Source organism: Prenolepis imparis, unplaced genomic scaffold (assembly GCF_030444845.1).
Source record: "Prenolepis imparis isolate NDT839.2.m4 unplaced genomic scaffold, iyPreImpa1.0 SCAF_5, whole genome shotgun sequence".
NCBI classification, from domain to species: Eukaryota; Metazoa; Arthropoda; class Insecta; order Hymenoptera; family Formicidae; genus Prenolepis; species Prenolepis imparis.
Window position 1 is genome coordinate 20,509,592 of NW_028141163.1, and position 17,370 is coordinate 20,526,961.

General features: G+C 40.4%; 2 protein-coding genes across 2 annotated transcripts; both read left to right on the top strand.

Moving 5' to 3' along the window:
- Positions 1-11,706: 11,706 nt before the first annotated feature.
- LOC145936547 (uncharacterized) lies at positions 11,707-14,232 on the top strand. Its single transcript, XM_083038787.1, has one exon. It carries the CDS (start codon positions 11,707-11,709, stop codon positions 14,230-14,232), a length of 2,526 nt encoding a protein of 841 aa, XP_082894913.1.
- Positions 14,233-14,745: 513 nt separating this feature from the next.
- Positions 14,746-15,090, top strand: LOC145936548 (uncharacterized). Its single transcript, XM_083038788.1, has one exon. The coding sequence runs from the start codon at positions 14,746-14,748 to the stop codon at positions 15,088-15,090; it is 345 nt and encodes a 114-aa protein (XP_082894914.1).
- The last annotated feature ends 2,280 nt before the right edge of the window (positions 15,091-17,370 follow it).

The window sequence follows — 17,370 nt, forward strand, 5'->3', positions numbered from 1 at the left end:
ATTGGGTCCGACCCTTCGGGTTAGGATCACGAGTCCCGCACTACCATGGTAGGCCTTCGGGCCTTGCAAATCCTCCCTCAGGAGCCGTGGTGTGCGTAAATGCATTTCTCACCGTCATAAAAAAAAACTTTTTTTTTACTTTTACACAGTAGCTTATAATCCGTTTTAATAACTATCGTATATATTCGATCCAAAATTTGTCTTCGTTTAATCATAATGATCATTTAAATATGAAGCTCTTTTGATAAACTATAATCACCAATATATGTATATTAAATATACCTTTTATATATTATAGTTTATTAAAAGAGACTCATATTTAAATAATTAGTTATGATAAAAACAATAAAAATTTTAGATCGGATAATGTGCGAATTATTAAACCGCATTATAGGCCGCCACGTAAACATCGGAACGCTGTACTACGCCGAATACAACAGCGTAAAATCTGTGATGGCGTAATGAAAACGAGCGTAAAGCCTGTGATTGACCAAACTCTTTTACGCCGTACACCGGTACGCCGTACGCTGCTCCATGAGACTGCACCTTAATAACTCAACAATTAATATACTTAAGTGGAATTGTCGCTTATTCCAAAGGAGAATTATAGATTTATTGTATATCTTAGACAAACACAAAATCAATATTGCGGCATTTTGCGAAAAAAAATTGACAAGAAATGACATTTCTCATTTACTACGATTGTAAAGGCTCATTTATAGAGACCGCAACTACTTTCCGAAACCGTGATATAAGGATTTAACCAATCGCGTTGCCAAACGAAGCAATGTGCGCTTGGGGAAATTTATCCAAGAGCGCGTAATAAATCTCTCTCTCTCTCTCTCTCTCCCCCCCTCAAATGGTGGATGAAGAATAGTCGCAGCACAATACGCTTCTTCTTAAATTTATAATTTTGACATTTTTTATGACTTGGTCAATTTAATTTCATTATTCTTTAATTGTATTATTGTAACAATATTATACAATTTAGTATAATAAAATAAAATTATAATTAAGTTTTTGAGAAATGTTACTATTAAAATACAAATTTAATAATAATTATATAATGGGTATATTAATAATCAACACACAAAGGCAACAATATATTAGAGTAATAAATATATACCATAAATTTATTTTTTTAAAGTATTACTGACAATTTTTTCATTTATATATACATATGTATATACATATATATATATACAGGGTGTCCGGTAATAGTCGCATCAACCGTCGTGTGCAGATTCCTGGGATCATTTGGAGACGATTTTTTCTCAGCGAAAATGTCGAGGGAGGTCATTATTTTTTGCATGTTTTCAATTTTTGCCATCATGTATCTTTGTAACTAAGCCTTAAATTAAAATTCTATTAAAGTAAACTCTACCTAAAATTAACTGAAGAATGTGAATTTATTATTATTTTATTTCCACAAGGCTTAGTTTGCGAAAAACCCTTTATTTTCAATCGCTTATAACTCGAAAATTATTGGTGTCTCGACATTTTTGCTGAGGAAAAATCGTCTCCAAATGATCCCAGGAATCTGCACACGACGGTTGATGCGACTATTACCGGACACCCTGTATATTGTGACGTGACAATTTTTCATTTTAAAATTCGTCCGTCACAAGGGTCGAGAGACCCGACCGGGAGGGATTTGGGGCCTCTGCTCTCTTTAGAATAAGAGAGAGAGAGTGATCCGAGCGCGGAATTGGACGCGATTCCGCCGCTTCGCGTTTTGGTTGCGTGCTGCCGTAGCCAATAAGATTTTTGGTGATTGCTGCGGCAGCAATTAGAGAAATTAGCGGAGGTCGAGGGGGAAGCGACGACATCTCATCCGGAGGAAAAAGCGACGAAAGAGAGAGAAACAGCAACGAGGGGAGGCCACGCCATACGGAACACGCTAGGTGAGATCGCTTTTAAACTATCACGACTTTAATTACTTTTCGGGACAGTAGTTGCCGCATAAAAATTGAAATCAATCTCCTCTTCCCTAGGAATCGAGAGCTGAGGAAAGGGGAAGGCCACTCCGCGCAAGAAGTGCGCAGGAGCCCCGCCACGGAGTTACGGCAAGGGACCCGATTGCATGCCCGGCGCCCGGATGCGATCCACGATCGATTGAGGACTCGCGGCGGACGACATCCGGTGTCCGAGGCGGCCGGAATCGGGCCCTCCGTAAACTGCCGAAAGAATTTCCCGCCCGGTATCCTACGGGAATGGAAGGATGACCCCGGTCAAGGAGCGCCCCGATCGGCCTAGTTCGGCGATACGGCGCCAGCGTGTCTCCGGCGGGACTTCCACTCGTCACTGTCGGGCAAGACTAGCACGGGAGCAGAGGTCCCATTCGAGAGCGAACAAGCGGCCAAAATTTTCGAGGAAGCGAGAGTGCGAGATCGAAGGACGAGAGCTGGTGAGACGTCGTCGTCATCCCCGACCCATAATTGAAGGTAGATAGTTCGAGCGAGTCGCGCCGAGAAAATAGGGCCATTAACGATAAGTAGTTGCCGAAATTACGGCAGAAGCCACGTCGTAGACTCTCGCGAAAATTATTGTGACGGCCAAAGGTGTGACGACTCGTTCGAACCTCCTTATTTCGCGAAAATTTCTCTCTTTTTGCTAGCCCACAGTCCGAGCTCTAAGTTAAGGAACATTGTACAATTCTTATTGTGTGTCGCGATTCCATGTTTCCCGTTAGCTACCGCCTATGATTTATACGATCGGTGAGCTCGTAAATCCGAATTCTGCGCGTGTACTTTGGAATATTGTCTCAGTGTATAATTAACGTAGGGCGGTACACGAAATCGACCGGACCCTTCGTTTTGTTGTAATTAGCGCGAGCGAGAAGTCCCGGATTCGATACCCACGCGGATAGCGAAGACCGAGCCGATCACGTGCGCGGCGCGTGGAAGTTGATATCCCGGCGTGCGGCCGTAAGTTTTTATAGTATCGAATTCCGGGCGGCGCGAGCAGCTTACACGTGTTTCTACTACGACGATATCCGTATGCGAATATTCCGGTGTGACTCGAACCATAGTACTTATATCGAATTTATATTATTCTGGTCTTTTTTTATTTGTACTCATGTCTTTAATTCTCTTTTCTTATTAATTACTTTCTATTACTTGCGTAAATATACTAATGAAAACTCAGAACTGTGGTCCCGATATTCTCACTCTCCCTCTGTCGCAAAACCCTTTCCGTCGGCCGAGCTGCCGTGCACTTAGTCGTCGCGATCTCTAGGAGCGAATAATCGATCGGGAGGTTGCCATATGCGAGACGTACGCGTCGACCTCGCCGCGGATTTCCCTGTGAGTAGCGGTACGGTTTCCTGTACCTGGCGCCCAATTAAATTCAGAGTGCGATAGAATCCCGATTAACGAAATTGAACGTTCGATCATCACGAGGCAACTAAGAGATCGCGTCGAAGAACGCTCCGCGTAAATAACCATAATTATAATTAAAATTTATCGGTTATAATATATATGTTGTTATAGCCCGAACTATAACCAATATTAAAATAGTATAGTAGAACTAAGAATTTATTGTAAAGCATTATAATATAGTTTTACTTATAAAAGAGCGCTCTCGACAAACGCTCGTCGCGCGAAAACGCTAACGCAGCGAGACACGCGCGAAGCGCCGGAAACCGCGAGATGCAAGCAACAACCTGCGACTTCGACCTGCTTCGCTTGCAATTAGAACCAAACGCGTGAATATAACTAACCAAACAGAGACCTGTTTCCAAGGGCCTCGCCCGTTAAAAATCAAAGAACAAAAGAAGATATAAGACGGAGAGCCCGCCCGTGAAGGCAGTCTCGAATAAAACTCCTAGACATCAAGACGGAGTCGCTAATAAGAACCCGGAACATCAGGACGAGACTCACTAATAAAGATCTGAATTATTGAGAGGAATACGAATAGACGCTCGTTAACCAAACATCGAATGTTACGCGAATATTTAATTAAAGAAAGGACGAGAAATAAAGTGAAACCAAATTCAATCAGAAATAAAAGTGTATTTTAAGAGAAAGAAAAGAGTATAACACTCCTAACTTCCTACGAAGTCCTGTACGACCCGAGGATCCTCATCCTTAATTCGGCGCAACCCCAGTGCCTTGCTCGAGGCACACAACAATGTATATATATATATATATATATATATATTGTTACGTCCTCGGGACGGCTTTTGCGATATCTCGCAAAAGGGGTTCACTCGCACTCACTCACTCTCACTTGCGCTCGAAATAAATAGACTCGCGTAATGAAGCAAGGACCTTTAATAGGACGACCCAATACAATAAAGCGATGAAATATATTAGGAAATGCATACAATATGCGAAAATGTTCGTATGGTCTCGAATGCGTCCACACGATGCGGCAGCTAGACCAAATCTAGTAATGGCGCCGGAAAACAACCGCACGCCGGTTGTCTATAAACAACCCTCCTAGCGATGATGTTCAGGGGATGATAGTAAAATGTAGGCGCTCTGGTGACTCAGAAAACCAGGGACGTAACATTGCCCCCCTGAAACAGAGGGCTCTCCAACGCTGTCCTAGAACTGTGCTCCGATGTCGACTCCAGGATTTCGCCATTCCGAATCCAATCGTACATTTGCACACGTCGATTTCAGGTACCGACGAGCCTTCCTGCTCTACCCTGGACTGCTGTCACAGATTACCGAGCGAATTCGCCATTCCAGTCCCAATCGACTGACAGCCAAACGTCGACGCCAGGGCTCTGACGAACCATCCTGCTCTACCCTGGGCTGCTGCCTCAGGTTACCGAGCGATCCGCCATTTCGAACTCAATCGACTTCCGATGTTCCTTCTGCTGCGTCCTGATTTCCCTGTGACCTCGTAGAAAACTTCGGACAAGGGGGGGGGAAATACTCTCCGTGGACCCAACTCCCCGCAGGGCATCCCCAAGTTCCTGCCTCGGCATTTGCCCTACGACCCGGGAAAACCACGGATCAAAAAACCGCGGGTGAGGCAGTCTTCTTAGAATGACTCAAAGACGAAACTTCCCTCTTCCTGAAAGGCTTAGCTCGACGATCAGCTGGTCTGCCATTTCCAGGAAACTCTCCTCCAAGCAGAACCTTTCCTCAAATCGAAGGCTCTGGAAAAGAAAATGAAGATTACGCAGTAATTAATCCACCCCTATTTCAATCAATAAATTTTCCCTCCGAATTTCCTAACTGATAGACATTTTCCGGGCTCCAATCTACTCTAACACTTCTAAGTTTTCTCAAGAAAAGGAGCTATTCTATCCGCATGTACGACCTTCTTCTTGTGCCTAGGAGTTTTCTGAATGCAGTAAACCACATCGTTAAACTTTTTCACTACCGAATAAGGGCCCTCCCAATTGCTCTGCAATTTCTGAGCCTTTCCTTTACTTCTTCGGGGATTATACAACCAGACTCTCTCTCCCTCCTCAAAAAGAACTGTTCTAGCTTTCCGATCGTATCTTGCTTTCATCTGCGATGATTTCAAAACCATACGTTCCCTAACACAAGAATAGATCTCTTCTAATCTCTCTCTTAAATTTTCCACAAAATTCCCTCCTGAAGGTAATCTTTCTTCATCAAATCGAGGACTTCCTTGCAACAAGTCTACAGGTAGCCTAAGTTCTCGAGCAAAGTATAATTCTGCAGGAGTCACTCCTGTGGTTTCATGCTTCGAAGATCTATATGCCAAGAGAAACATAGGAATCCATTCATCCCAATCTTTTTGATTTTCGGAAATATATTTTGCCAAATAATTAATAATCGTCTGATGTTGACGTTCCACTTGGCCATCAGACTGGGGATGAAGAGCAGTAATCCTTGTCTTTTTGATTACAAGAAGTTGCATCAATTCTGCAAATAACTGAGACTCGAAATTCTTTCCCTGATTTGTGTGAACTTCAATAGACACTCCATGCCTGGAGATAAATTGATTCACAAAAACTTCAGCCACTGTTTTGGCTCTAATATTTTTCACAGGAAAAGCTTCTACCCACTTTGTAAAACAATCTACCATGACCAGCAGATATTTATTCCCTGACTTAGTCAACGGAAGAGGACCAAGGATATCCATTTGCACCCTGTCTAATGGAGCTTCGACGTTGTATATTTGTAAAGGCGATTTTCCTTTTCCTGAAGGACCTTTCTTCGATATACAGATCTTACAAGTTTTGCACCAATTCTCAACGTCCTGTTTGCAGCTCGCCCAAAAGAATCTTTTTCGGGTCTTCTCTAGAATTTTATTAACTCCAAAATGTCCTCCCGACGGAGAATCGTGTGTTTCCTGTAAAATTTTTTTAATCCGATCTTGGGGAACTATCAATTGAAGGAAACTAGTTCTTAGATTCGGGGCTTCCCATCTATAGAGAATTCCATTTTTTAGGACCAGAGAATCCCAGTAAGTCCAATAAATCTGAGCCGAAATATCTTTAACAGGAACTTCCGAATGTAATGGTCTTCTTCCTGTTTCCTTTCCTCGTATTATAAATGAAATGTTTGAATCTTTCCGTTGCGCTTCACGCCATTCTTCAAGATCTTCACCTACTAGCACAATACGAGCGACCATTTTCTCAGTTTCCTCTGCGTTCTTCTTTTCGATTTTAGTGCAATATTGACATCCGAAAGCCTCACACAATCGCTTCGATAGTCCATCGGCATTTTTGTGAGATTGTCCTTTTCGATGGATTATTTCGAACTCAAATTCTTGTAGTCTTTCCAGCCATCGAGCCAATTGTCCTTCTAGTTCCTTAAAAGACATTAACCACTTTAACGACACATGATCGGTACGAATCACAAACTTTCGATCTAAAAGATAATGGCGGAAGAATTTTAAAGAATCAACTATCGCTAATAATTCTCGACGAGACACAATAATTCCGCTCGGCCTTACTAATTGTAAGTACCTTGCTAAAATAAGCAATGACTTTTTCTTTTCCCAATTGTCTCTGAGATAATACCGCACCGATACCTATATTAGAAGCGTCTGTATCTAAAATAAATTAATCTTCCCCCTTAGGAAAAGATAATACCGGAGAAGACGATAACATTAATTTCAATCTATCGAAAGCATTTTGGCATTCATTTCCCCAAACAAATTTAATTTGATTTTCCGTTAATATGTTTTGTCAAAAGGGGTTTTGCCAAAGAAGAAAATCCCTTCACAAATTTCCGATAGTACGAACAGAACTCGAGAAAACTTTGTAACTGTTTCTTCGTATGGGGGATCGGCCAATCTCTCACGGCAACAATTTTTTCCGGATCGGTAGTAACTCCCTCCTCAGAAATTATATGTCCCAAGTATTTAACATTGTTTTGGAAGAAAATGCATTTTTTGGGATTGATTTTCAAATTAGCTTCCTTTAACCGTGAAAATACTATATTCAAATTTTCAAATATTTCGTCAAAACTTTTTCCAAAAATAATTACGTCATCTAAATATACTAAACATCTTTTTGATAATAAACCGTGTAAAACTTTTTCCATAAGTCGTTCAAATGTAGCGGGAGCGTTACATAAACCGAAAGGCATTACGGTGAATTGCCAAAGACCCCTGCCGATTGAGAAAGCCGTCTTTTCTTTGTCCTCTGGTTGGACTTTTAATTGCCAGTAACCACTTTTTAAATCAAGCGTAGAAAACCAAGAGTTACCTGAGAGTTGATCTAAAATATCGTCAATTCTGGGAAGAGGATACGAATCCTTTACCGTCACGTTATTCAATTTTCGGTAATCCACACAAAATCTCAAACTGCCGTCCTTTTTCCTCACCATAACAGCGGGAAAAATCCAGGGACTTTGTGATTCCTCTATGACTCCTTGTACCCTCATATCCTCAATAATTCCATCTACCTCCTTTCTCATGTGTATAGGAATTCGACGAGGTACCTGCTTTATAGGGAGAGAGTCTTTCACATTGATTACATGTTCTACGATATTACAATTGCCAGCCACAATATTTTCCGAAAATACATCGCGAAAATCATTCAAAAAGTCAGCAAAAATTTCTTTTTGTGTATTTTTCAAATTAATAGAATTATTTACGAAAAGTTCTTTCAAGATAGTTGGAACTTTAGAAAAATCTTCAATCCGAGAACAATGATAAATTTTATCTTTATTTGACTCTGATTCATTAAATTTGCAATCAAAAATATTTTCTAAATTAATTTTTTGAAGAAAATCGGTTCCCAACAAGCAATCATCATTTATGGCGGCAACGAACATGGGAATCAAAATAGAATATTTTCCGATTTCTACTCTAATCTCTACTTGAAAATCAACTAATATTTTTTCTCCCGTCGGATATCTTAAATTGCAATTTTTAATTTGAACTTTTTCAATATCTTTATTCACCAACTTATTATTTATAACAGAAATATCGGAGCCCGTGTCTATTTTAAAAGAACATTTGTTACCATTAACTTTTCCATAATAATAAAAATTATTTTGTCCTATTCTAGCGACACTTAAATCTATATATCGATTCATTATCGGGGCTTTTCGAGAAAAAGTCGAGCTCACCCCGCGCAGCTCGACTAAACCGCGTTTCCCTTTTCTTCAGGACATTCTGATCGAAAATGTCCTGTCTTCCCGCACGCCCAGCACTCTTTCCCTTTCAAGGAAAAATTATTTTCTCGCCATTTCCCTCCCGAAGGATTTTTCTTTCCATTATTCTTTTGCACGTCATTCTCGTTATTCTTATTCTCTCCCTTCTCATATTCTTTCCGCGCGTCGTTCCTCTCCGCCTTTTGATAATTCGTGCTGTTAAAATTTTTGTTAAATTTTCCGAAATTTTCTCTCCTTCTTTCAAAATATTCCCCTTGGATAATTTTTACTGTTTTCGCTCTCTCGACAGCCAAATTTAAAGAGGTTATTCCATATAATTGGAGAGTTCTCCTCAAGAAATGATCCGAGAGAGCCGAAATAAATTGCGCGCACGCGATTTTATCCCTTACCGCGTAGGGACATTCCGGATAAGCCAACCGCGAGTCTTTCTAATTCGGCACCGAAAGAAGCTAAATCTTCCCCGAATTTTTGTTTTCGATTTGTAAATAGTGAATAATAGTTTTGCGTGAGATTTCCTTCCCCGAAAAGAAGTTCTAATTTTGACCTCAATTCGGCAAAATTAAGGTAATCGAAATTTTCTATATTTTCCAAAACGGTTCGCGCTTTTCCCCTAAGACTCGCAGCCAAAGCAACGGTTTTCATTGATTCATCCCAATTATTCGCGCGCGCGATCAAAAGAAATTGCGAGAGGAACTCCCGCAGCGGAACTTTTCCGTCAAAGGTATCGGGCTTCAATTTGAAGCCCATTCTCGCACGCAAATCATTACTCGGTACATCCTCGCAAGCTCTGTTATTGGAAGGACTTAGCTGTATTTCCTCCCGCGAAGCGATTCTCTGCTCCAGCCGATACAGTTCCTTGTCGCGCTGTTGCAGTACAGCTTCGAAGCGCATCTGCTGTTGATGTCGCTCCTCTTGCAGCTGCCGAATATCCTCCATCGCAGTCTGCAGAAGGTCTCTTTGCGTCGATGTCTCTTCCGACGGGAATGTTGTGTCGTCATTCTCGTAATCCTTTCGTAGCTCATTGTTCGTTGAATCCCGGACGAGCCCCCAAAATGTTACGTCCTCGGGACGGCTTTTGCGATATCTCGCAAAAGGGGTTCACTCGCACTCACTCACTCTCACTTGCGCCCGAAATAGACTCGCGTAATGAAGCAAAGACCTTTAATAGGACGACCCAATACAATAAAGCGATGAAATATATTAGGAAATGCATACAATATGCGAAAATGTTCGTATGGTCTCGGATGCGTCCGCACGATGCGGCAGCTAGACCAAATCTAGTAATGGCGCCGGAAAACAACCGCACGCCGGTTGTCTATAAACAACCCTCCTAGCGATGATGTTCAGGGGATGATAGTAAAATGAAGGCGCTCAGGTGACTCAGAAAACCAGGGACGTAACAATATATATATATATATATATATATATATATATATAACATATAGTATGTATGTATTCTATGTAAATATATATATCTTTTATTTTATCACAAAATAATAAGGTATTGTAATCTCTATATAGATGAGTAGAAATATCTGTAACAGAAAGATAATACAAGTTTATGGCGAAGCAGGTATATGTGGCAGAACATATGATGATTTAATGTGCTAACAATTTTAAATTTAGTAAATTTAATTTTATTTCATAAAACTATAATAAATTAATATATTTTATTAACTTTATTAAGCTAGCTATTTTGCTGAAATCACAAAATGTTATATTGTCAGCACATTAAATATTATCATATAAGTCATATATGTCTGCTTCGCCACAAGTAAAAAATAAAAAGACACCTTAAAATAACAAAAGAAAAGTTTATTCTGCCACAAGGAAAGGCTTGTAATACAGGCGAAGAATAATAATATTTAGCTTTAACAAGCAAGAAATAATCTCTTGCGTATAGATGAGCACAGATATTTGTAACAAAAAGATATAATAAAAGTTTTTAATGAAGCAGACATGTGGTAGAGAACATATATGATTTATAATGTGCTAACAATTTAAATTGTTCATCTTAGTAAAATAACTAGTTGAATGAAATTAATAAAAACAACAATAATAAACAATAATTAAAAAGATATTTTTGCATGCTTTTCTAATATAACCTTAAACTTTATATTTTAAGTTTTACGAAAAATGAGCTAATGTGACTTAAAAATATTGTGTCTCTAATCTTTCCCTAACCTTTTATTTCATATATTTTAAATTATTTATTAAAATTAAATAAGATTAATTTTGATTATAATTACCTGTATTTTTCCACGTCCGCTTCCTTGGATCGCTGGGAAGAAAAAAGCCGATCGCAGTTGGAGTTGTTGCCACGTGATAGGGGTTTTATGTATGTGTGCGCAAACAACACACTCTGCGCAGCTGTTTAATCAAAATTAAACTGTAACCTGATTCATTTTATTTCAGTACCTACTTTATAATGCTGATTTAAAACTCCACTATTCTATGTCTCTAATACTATATCTACTTTATTCTGAATATTATTTCGTTTGAACGTGCTTCCGACCGACACACGTGTTTGTGTTGTTTTTCATACTATTTACATAAGATTCGATGACTCAGATACAAATACACACACACACACACAAGTTATAAACACAGCGACTCGCCTCTCTCACCTTGTGCTTGTGTTCTACCACATATATGATTGTCTGTCGATCGAAGCTATTATTATCCTTTTTCTTCGAATTCAGCCAGTCACTGATCATTCGCTCTGTACACTCTTTCGTAACAATAAAGACTCTGTGAAAAGCCATATAATCAATCAATCTTTTCTCTCGAAAATATCGATGTCATCAGCGACCATCAGTGACTGATGATCAGTCTCGCGGTTTATAATTCTAGTGATTAACTTAACATAACTAACGAAACATTGGTCCTTCGAGCCGGATCGCCGGAATATTTCGCGAAAAGTTTTCGGTCGAACTTTACCGAGATTTTCGAGATCTCAAAAAGTGAACTCGCGTGTTGACAATCAGAGACGGTTACCTAAACAGAGCATTATCTAATCGATTAATCCGGAACGCGCTTCTATCGACTCTCGTTACTAACTAGAGAATAGTGAGTGCCGTTATTAGAGTTTTCAACCAAACAGATCAACCTTGTGCCGTGAACTCGATCTCAAGTGACTCTCTTCGCTATGGCTCTAATCGATAACATCATCGAACGTCAAAATCAGCTTTTCGGCATCATCTCGCGTTCGGTGGACAATTTAAAAAAACTCGGAGCTTCGAAAACCACCCGTGGAAACATTCAAAGCCGCATCGAAGCCTTGAAATCCAACTGGAACAAATTTCAATCATCTCATGAAGATCTATATCTAACTTGCACCGTTGAACAGAAAAAACTGGACTACTTCAAGGATGATCTTTACGCTCTTTGTGAAGAAGAATTTCTCGACTCGCATGGGACAATGCTCAGCATGCTCGAAGAACTAGAGCCCTCTGATCGGGACACCTCAACTGCCAATTCGCTTAACGCAAGCTCGCGATCTCGGCGATTACCGCGCATTGACGTTCCAAAGTTCTCAGGCGAGTATTCTCAATGGCGACATTTTCGCGATTTATTCTTTTCAATGATCATCGAAAATTCGGACATCTCTGAAGTTGAGAAACATCACTATCTAAAGATGAGTCTCTCAGGCGAGCCAGCTCAACATCTAAAAAATATAGCAATTTCCGGAGAGAATTTCGCTCGCGCATGGGACGCGCTTGTCGATCGGTATGATAACAAACGCATTCTCATCGAATCTCAACTCGCGTCATTGTTTGCGATTCGAAAAGTGAAAACGGAAAACGCCAACGACCTCAAGCGAAACCTCGGTGACGTGAAGGAAGCGCTCGGAGCGCTCGACGCCCTCAGCTGCCCTGTAAAACACTGTGACCTCATTATCATCTTCATGATGGTCCGAAAATTAGACTCCGAGTCACTCAAACGATGGGAAGACTCGTTCGGAGCCAGCTCAACTTCACCAACGTTTACAAATTTCGAGACCTTCCTCATCAGTAGGATTTATGCACTCGAAGCTCTCGAAAGAGCAATACCGCGAAAGCAACAGCTAGCGAGCTCTCTTGCCTCTCGCCCTTCGGGCGCAAGAGCATTTACTGTCGCCGCTCTCGAACAAAAATGCACCTTGTGTTCTGCTGGACACTATCTCTCTTCGTGTCCGAAATACGCCGAAAAGTCGTACGATCAGAGGCGAGAAGTAGTTACGTCAAAACATCTCTGCTTTAACTGTCTCGTACCGCATCAACTTAAAGCATGTCGCAACATGAAACGTTGCAGAATTTGTCGTAAGCAGCATCACACCACGCTGCACCCTCAAACTCTCAATTCAGAAGCCTCAGCAACCACCTCATCAAACTCTTCAGCAGGCATAGTGACCGCTCACGCCAGCCTCATTCAGGAAGCCGCGTCTATTCAATCTCGCCACGATGGCTCCACACCGGAAGTGCAAACCTCGAGCCATCTCGCTCATTCTCAACTAGTGCGTCGTGCTCCAGTTCTCCTCGCCACCGCCGTCGTAAACATTCGCTCTCGTTATGGAGACCTGACTCCAGTTCGCGCATTACTTGATCAAGGTTCGGAAGTCTCTTTTATCTCTGAATCAGCAGCTCAATTATTGAAGCTACCTTGCCGCGCCGCCTCTATTTCGATTCTCGGCATTGGCGCTCAACGTAATGGTGTTTCAAACGGACTTGTGACTCTCACTCTCACATCTCGACTTAACTCATTAATCTCTTTCGATCTCGACGCTCTCGTTTTACCTAAACACACGGCCTACCTACCACCATCTCAACTCGACACCAATTACTGGCCGCATCTTCAAGGTCTGCAGCTCGCCGATCCCAGCTTCGCCACCCCCGGAAAAATCGACTTGATACTCGGAGCGCACATTTACACGCAAATTCTCGAAGACGGACTTTGCCGCGGATCGACCGACGCACCAGTGGCGCAAAAAACCGCTCTAGGATGGATTCTGTCTGGACCTCTATCTAACGAACAGCTCAAAGTTTCCGCTGGCGGAAGCCACTCGGTAACCAGCCTGCAATGCTCGCTCGACTCCGAACTTCTCGAGATTCTACAACGCTTCTGGACACAAGAAGAAATCGTGCCTCGCTCTCAAGGCATTCTCACTCCAGAAGAAGCTCAGTGTGAAGAGCAGTTTAAAACGACTTATTCTCGCGACCTGCATAGACGCTTCGTCGTTCGACTTCCTCTAAAGCGACAAGTAAGTAACCTTGGAAATTCTCGCTCTCCAGCACTTAAGTCACTGCTTCGCATGAAGAATCGCTTTAGAACGAATCCATCTTTCAAATCTGCATATACGGACTTCTTACGCGAGTATCAAGATCTCAATCACATGTGCATTGTCAAATCATCTGATCAAACTCAACGACGTGAATTCTTCCTACCGCATCACGGCGTCATCAGAAAAACTAGTATGACATCTAAACTCCGAGTAGTTTTCAATGGATCGCAACCAACTAATCTCGGCCTTTCGTTAAACGATACTCTTCATATAGGACCGAAACTGCAGACTGACCTCACGGACATCCTGACTCGCTGGCGTCGACATCAATACGCGTTCGCGGCTGACATTGAAAAAATGTATCGGCAGATTGGAATACATGAAGACGATTGGCCACTTCAAAAGATCCTCTGACGAAACGAATCAAATGAGAACCAAGACTATTATTTATGTACCGTGACCTACGGACTAGCATGTGCTCCGTACCTCGCTCTCCGCTGTTTACAACAACTCGCTCACGATACCGAGGCCACGCACACTCTCGCTGCGGAGATACTCCGTCATGAAACATATGTTGACGATATTCTATTAGGTGCTTCAAACATCGCCGAACCCAAAGAAAAAATTCGACAACTAAACGAGTCCCTCAAGGCGGGCGGCTTTAAACTCAGAAAATGGATCTCAAATGATTCAGACGTTCTCGCCGACATCCCACGCCACGATCAAGAATCTCTTCCGTTTCTAGTCGACGACCAAAACACGCACTACACACTTGGTGTTCGATGGGACTCTTAATCCGACAGCTTCATTTTGTGCGCGCCTTCAATCACAAAGCTAAAAGCCAATACAAAACGTTCAGTTCTCTCTTTCGTTGCGCGCATGTTCGATTCGCTCGGTTGGCTAGCTCCAATTATCGTTGTCGCTAAGATGTTCATGCAAGACCTCTGGGCTATTCGTCTTGACTGGGATGAAGATCTTCCCGACGATCTCAATTCACAGGATTTGACTAAATTCATGCAGCAAATCGATGCAGTATCAACAATCTCCATTCAGCGCTGGATTGGCACCAATGCATCCGCTCTCGCTTTCGAACTCCATGGATTTTCGAACGCTTCTCAAGGTGCCATCGCAGCTGTCATTTACTTACGCATCATCAATGAACTTGATGATATTCGCGTCACTCTCATCAGTGCAAAAACAAAGGTCGCTCCGCTCAAACGCTTAACGATTCCACGACTTAAGCTTCAGGCAGCCGTTCTGCTCGTTCGTTAAGTTTTTAAAATTCGCGACGTGCTTGAACTTCCTCACGTGCCCATTCACCTCTGGACCGACTCAACGGTAGCACTTACGTGGATCAAGAGCCATCCGTCACGTTGGAAGGATTTCGTTCAGAATCGCGTCTCATTCATCCAAGAACTCTCGAACTCTCGATGGCACCACATCTCAGGCAAAGAAAGTCACAGCTGATCATTCGCTCTGTACACTCTTTCGTAACAATAAAGACTCTGTGAAAAGCCATATAATCAATCAATCTTTTCTCTCGAAAATATTAATGTCATCAGCGACCATCAGTCACGCGGTTTATAATTCTAGTGATTAACTTAACATAACTAACGATACATATACATATGTATTATACGCGGTACATATAAAATAACATATTATATGCTTATTGGCCTAAAAGGTTGGCCAAAAAGACATTTTATAATACATTTTTTCGCTTTGCCGAAAAAGTAAAAAAAGGAATAATGAAAAGATATCCTTTTTGTATTTTTCGGTAAGACGAAAAGGTATCTTTTAGTCGACTTTTTGCTTTTTGTCGAAAGGCGACTTTAAATTTTCTGAAAATAGTCGACTTTGAGTCGACTTACGGTCAATAGTTAAAGTCGACAATAAATCGTCCTAAAAAAGTTGACTAGACGTCGATTTAAAAAGTCGACTTCAAGTTGACTAAAATATGCCGACTATCAGTCGGCAAACAGTCATTTGTGCTGTGTGGGTTACTACAAGCAAGCAAATATAAAAGTTCCTATCTAAAGAAAAGAAAGAAAAATTCAAGGAATTTTGTTCACTCTTAAACTTAAATATACCAATATCCAAAGTATAGAAATATATACGGGCCTTTACTAATTACCAGGGTTGGCAAAAAACTTGTTTTTTTCATTTTAAACAAAAAACATTGATTTTTTTGTTTAAAACATGTTTTTTTTATTTTATATGTGTTTTTAAGTAAAGTAAGAAAAAAACATGTTTTAAACAAAAAAAACATGTTTTAAACAAGCAAAAAAAACACTTGATAGCTTTGATCTGTGTAATCGTAATGTAATGTAACTGTAATCGTAATGTAATGTTCGACCACTCGCGTCTTTTCTGAGGAATCTATTAAAAATGTTAAACCGATAACATGGTGGCTTGCGTTAAAAGAAAATGTTAATACTGTAACGTTTGACTTACAAGGGACATGTCACAACTGTCCGGAACCGATTTGATTCTTCTTCAAATATGTTGTTAAATACACAAATCTAAAAGACACGTATTTTTTTATATGTGCGGATATTGAGTTTTAAGGGGTGAAACACCCCTTTAAAGAAAAACGGTATTTTTCTTTAGGATCGAATATCTGGTAAACTATAAGAGGTAGAAAAAAAAGACGTACAACAAATTTTAATGGCTTGAAGAGTACTTTAAAGTTATATGAACAAAATTTTTTTATTTTTATTTTTTTTTAAATACCCCCATCACTTAATTTTTTTTTCAAAATAAAATAATTTTGTTTATATAACTTTAAAGTACTCTTCAAGCCATTAAAATTTCTTGTACGTCTTTTTTTTCTACCTCTTATAGTTTACCAGACATTCGATCCTAAAGAAAAATACCGTTTTTCTTTAAAGGGGTGTTTCACCCCTTAAAACTCAATATCCGCACATATAAAAAAATACGTATCTTTTAGATTTGTGTATTTAACAACATATTTGAAGAAGAATCAAATCGGTTCCGGACAGTTGTGACATGTCCCTTGCTAATTGAGTAATAATTCTTTATTAATATATAAAATTATATATTCTTTATTTTATTTTGAGTTATTAATTTTAATTAAATTTATAAAAGTAGGTATTAAAAAAATACCCAATGTTTACGCACGAACGAAATTTTGTCGCGTGTAAATCGAGGATGCCGGCTTGCTCCGAGAGAGCGAGAGGAAGAGGGAAAGAATGGAGAGCGTGTGATAGCGAGAGAGTGAGAGAGAGGAAAAACTAGAGTGAAAGAGCGAAAGAAGCAGTACACTGAAAGAGAGCGAGAAAGCGAGATGGGAATCGAACGAAGGAGATCGGAAATGAACAAGGATCAATGTCAATGAAAGAAGAAGTGAAAATTGTTACCAAGTAATTTTGGAAGATTTGATGAGATCTTTAATGATCGCAGTTAAAAGATATACACTGAGCGATGAATCGCTAGACTCGCAACTCGTTATCGGAAATTTCTTAAAATGATTGAAGTAACTGATCGTCTCGCTCGATTAAATGCTTGAATTGACTGTCGTGAACAGCCAGA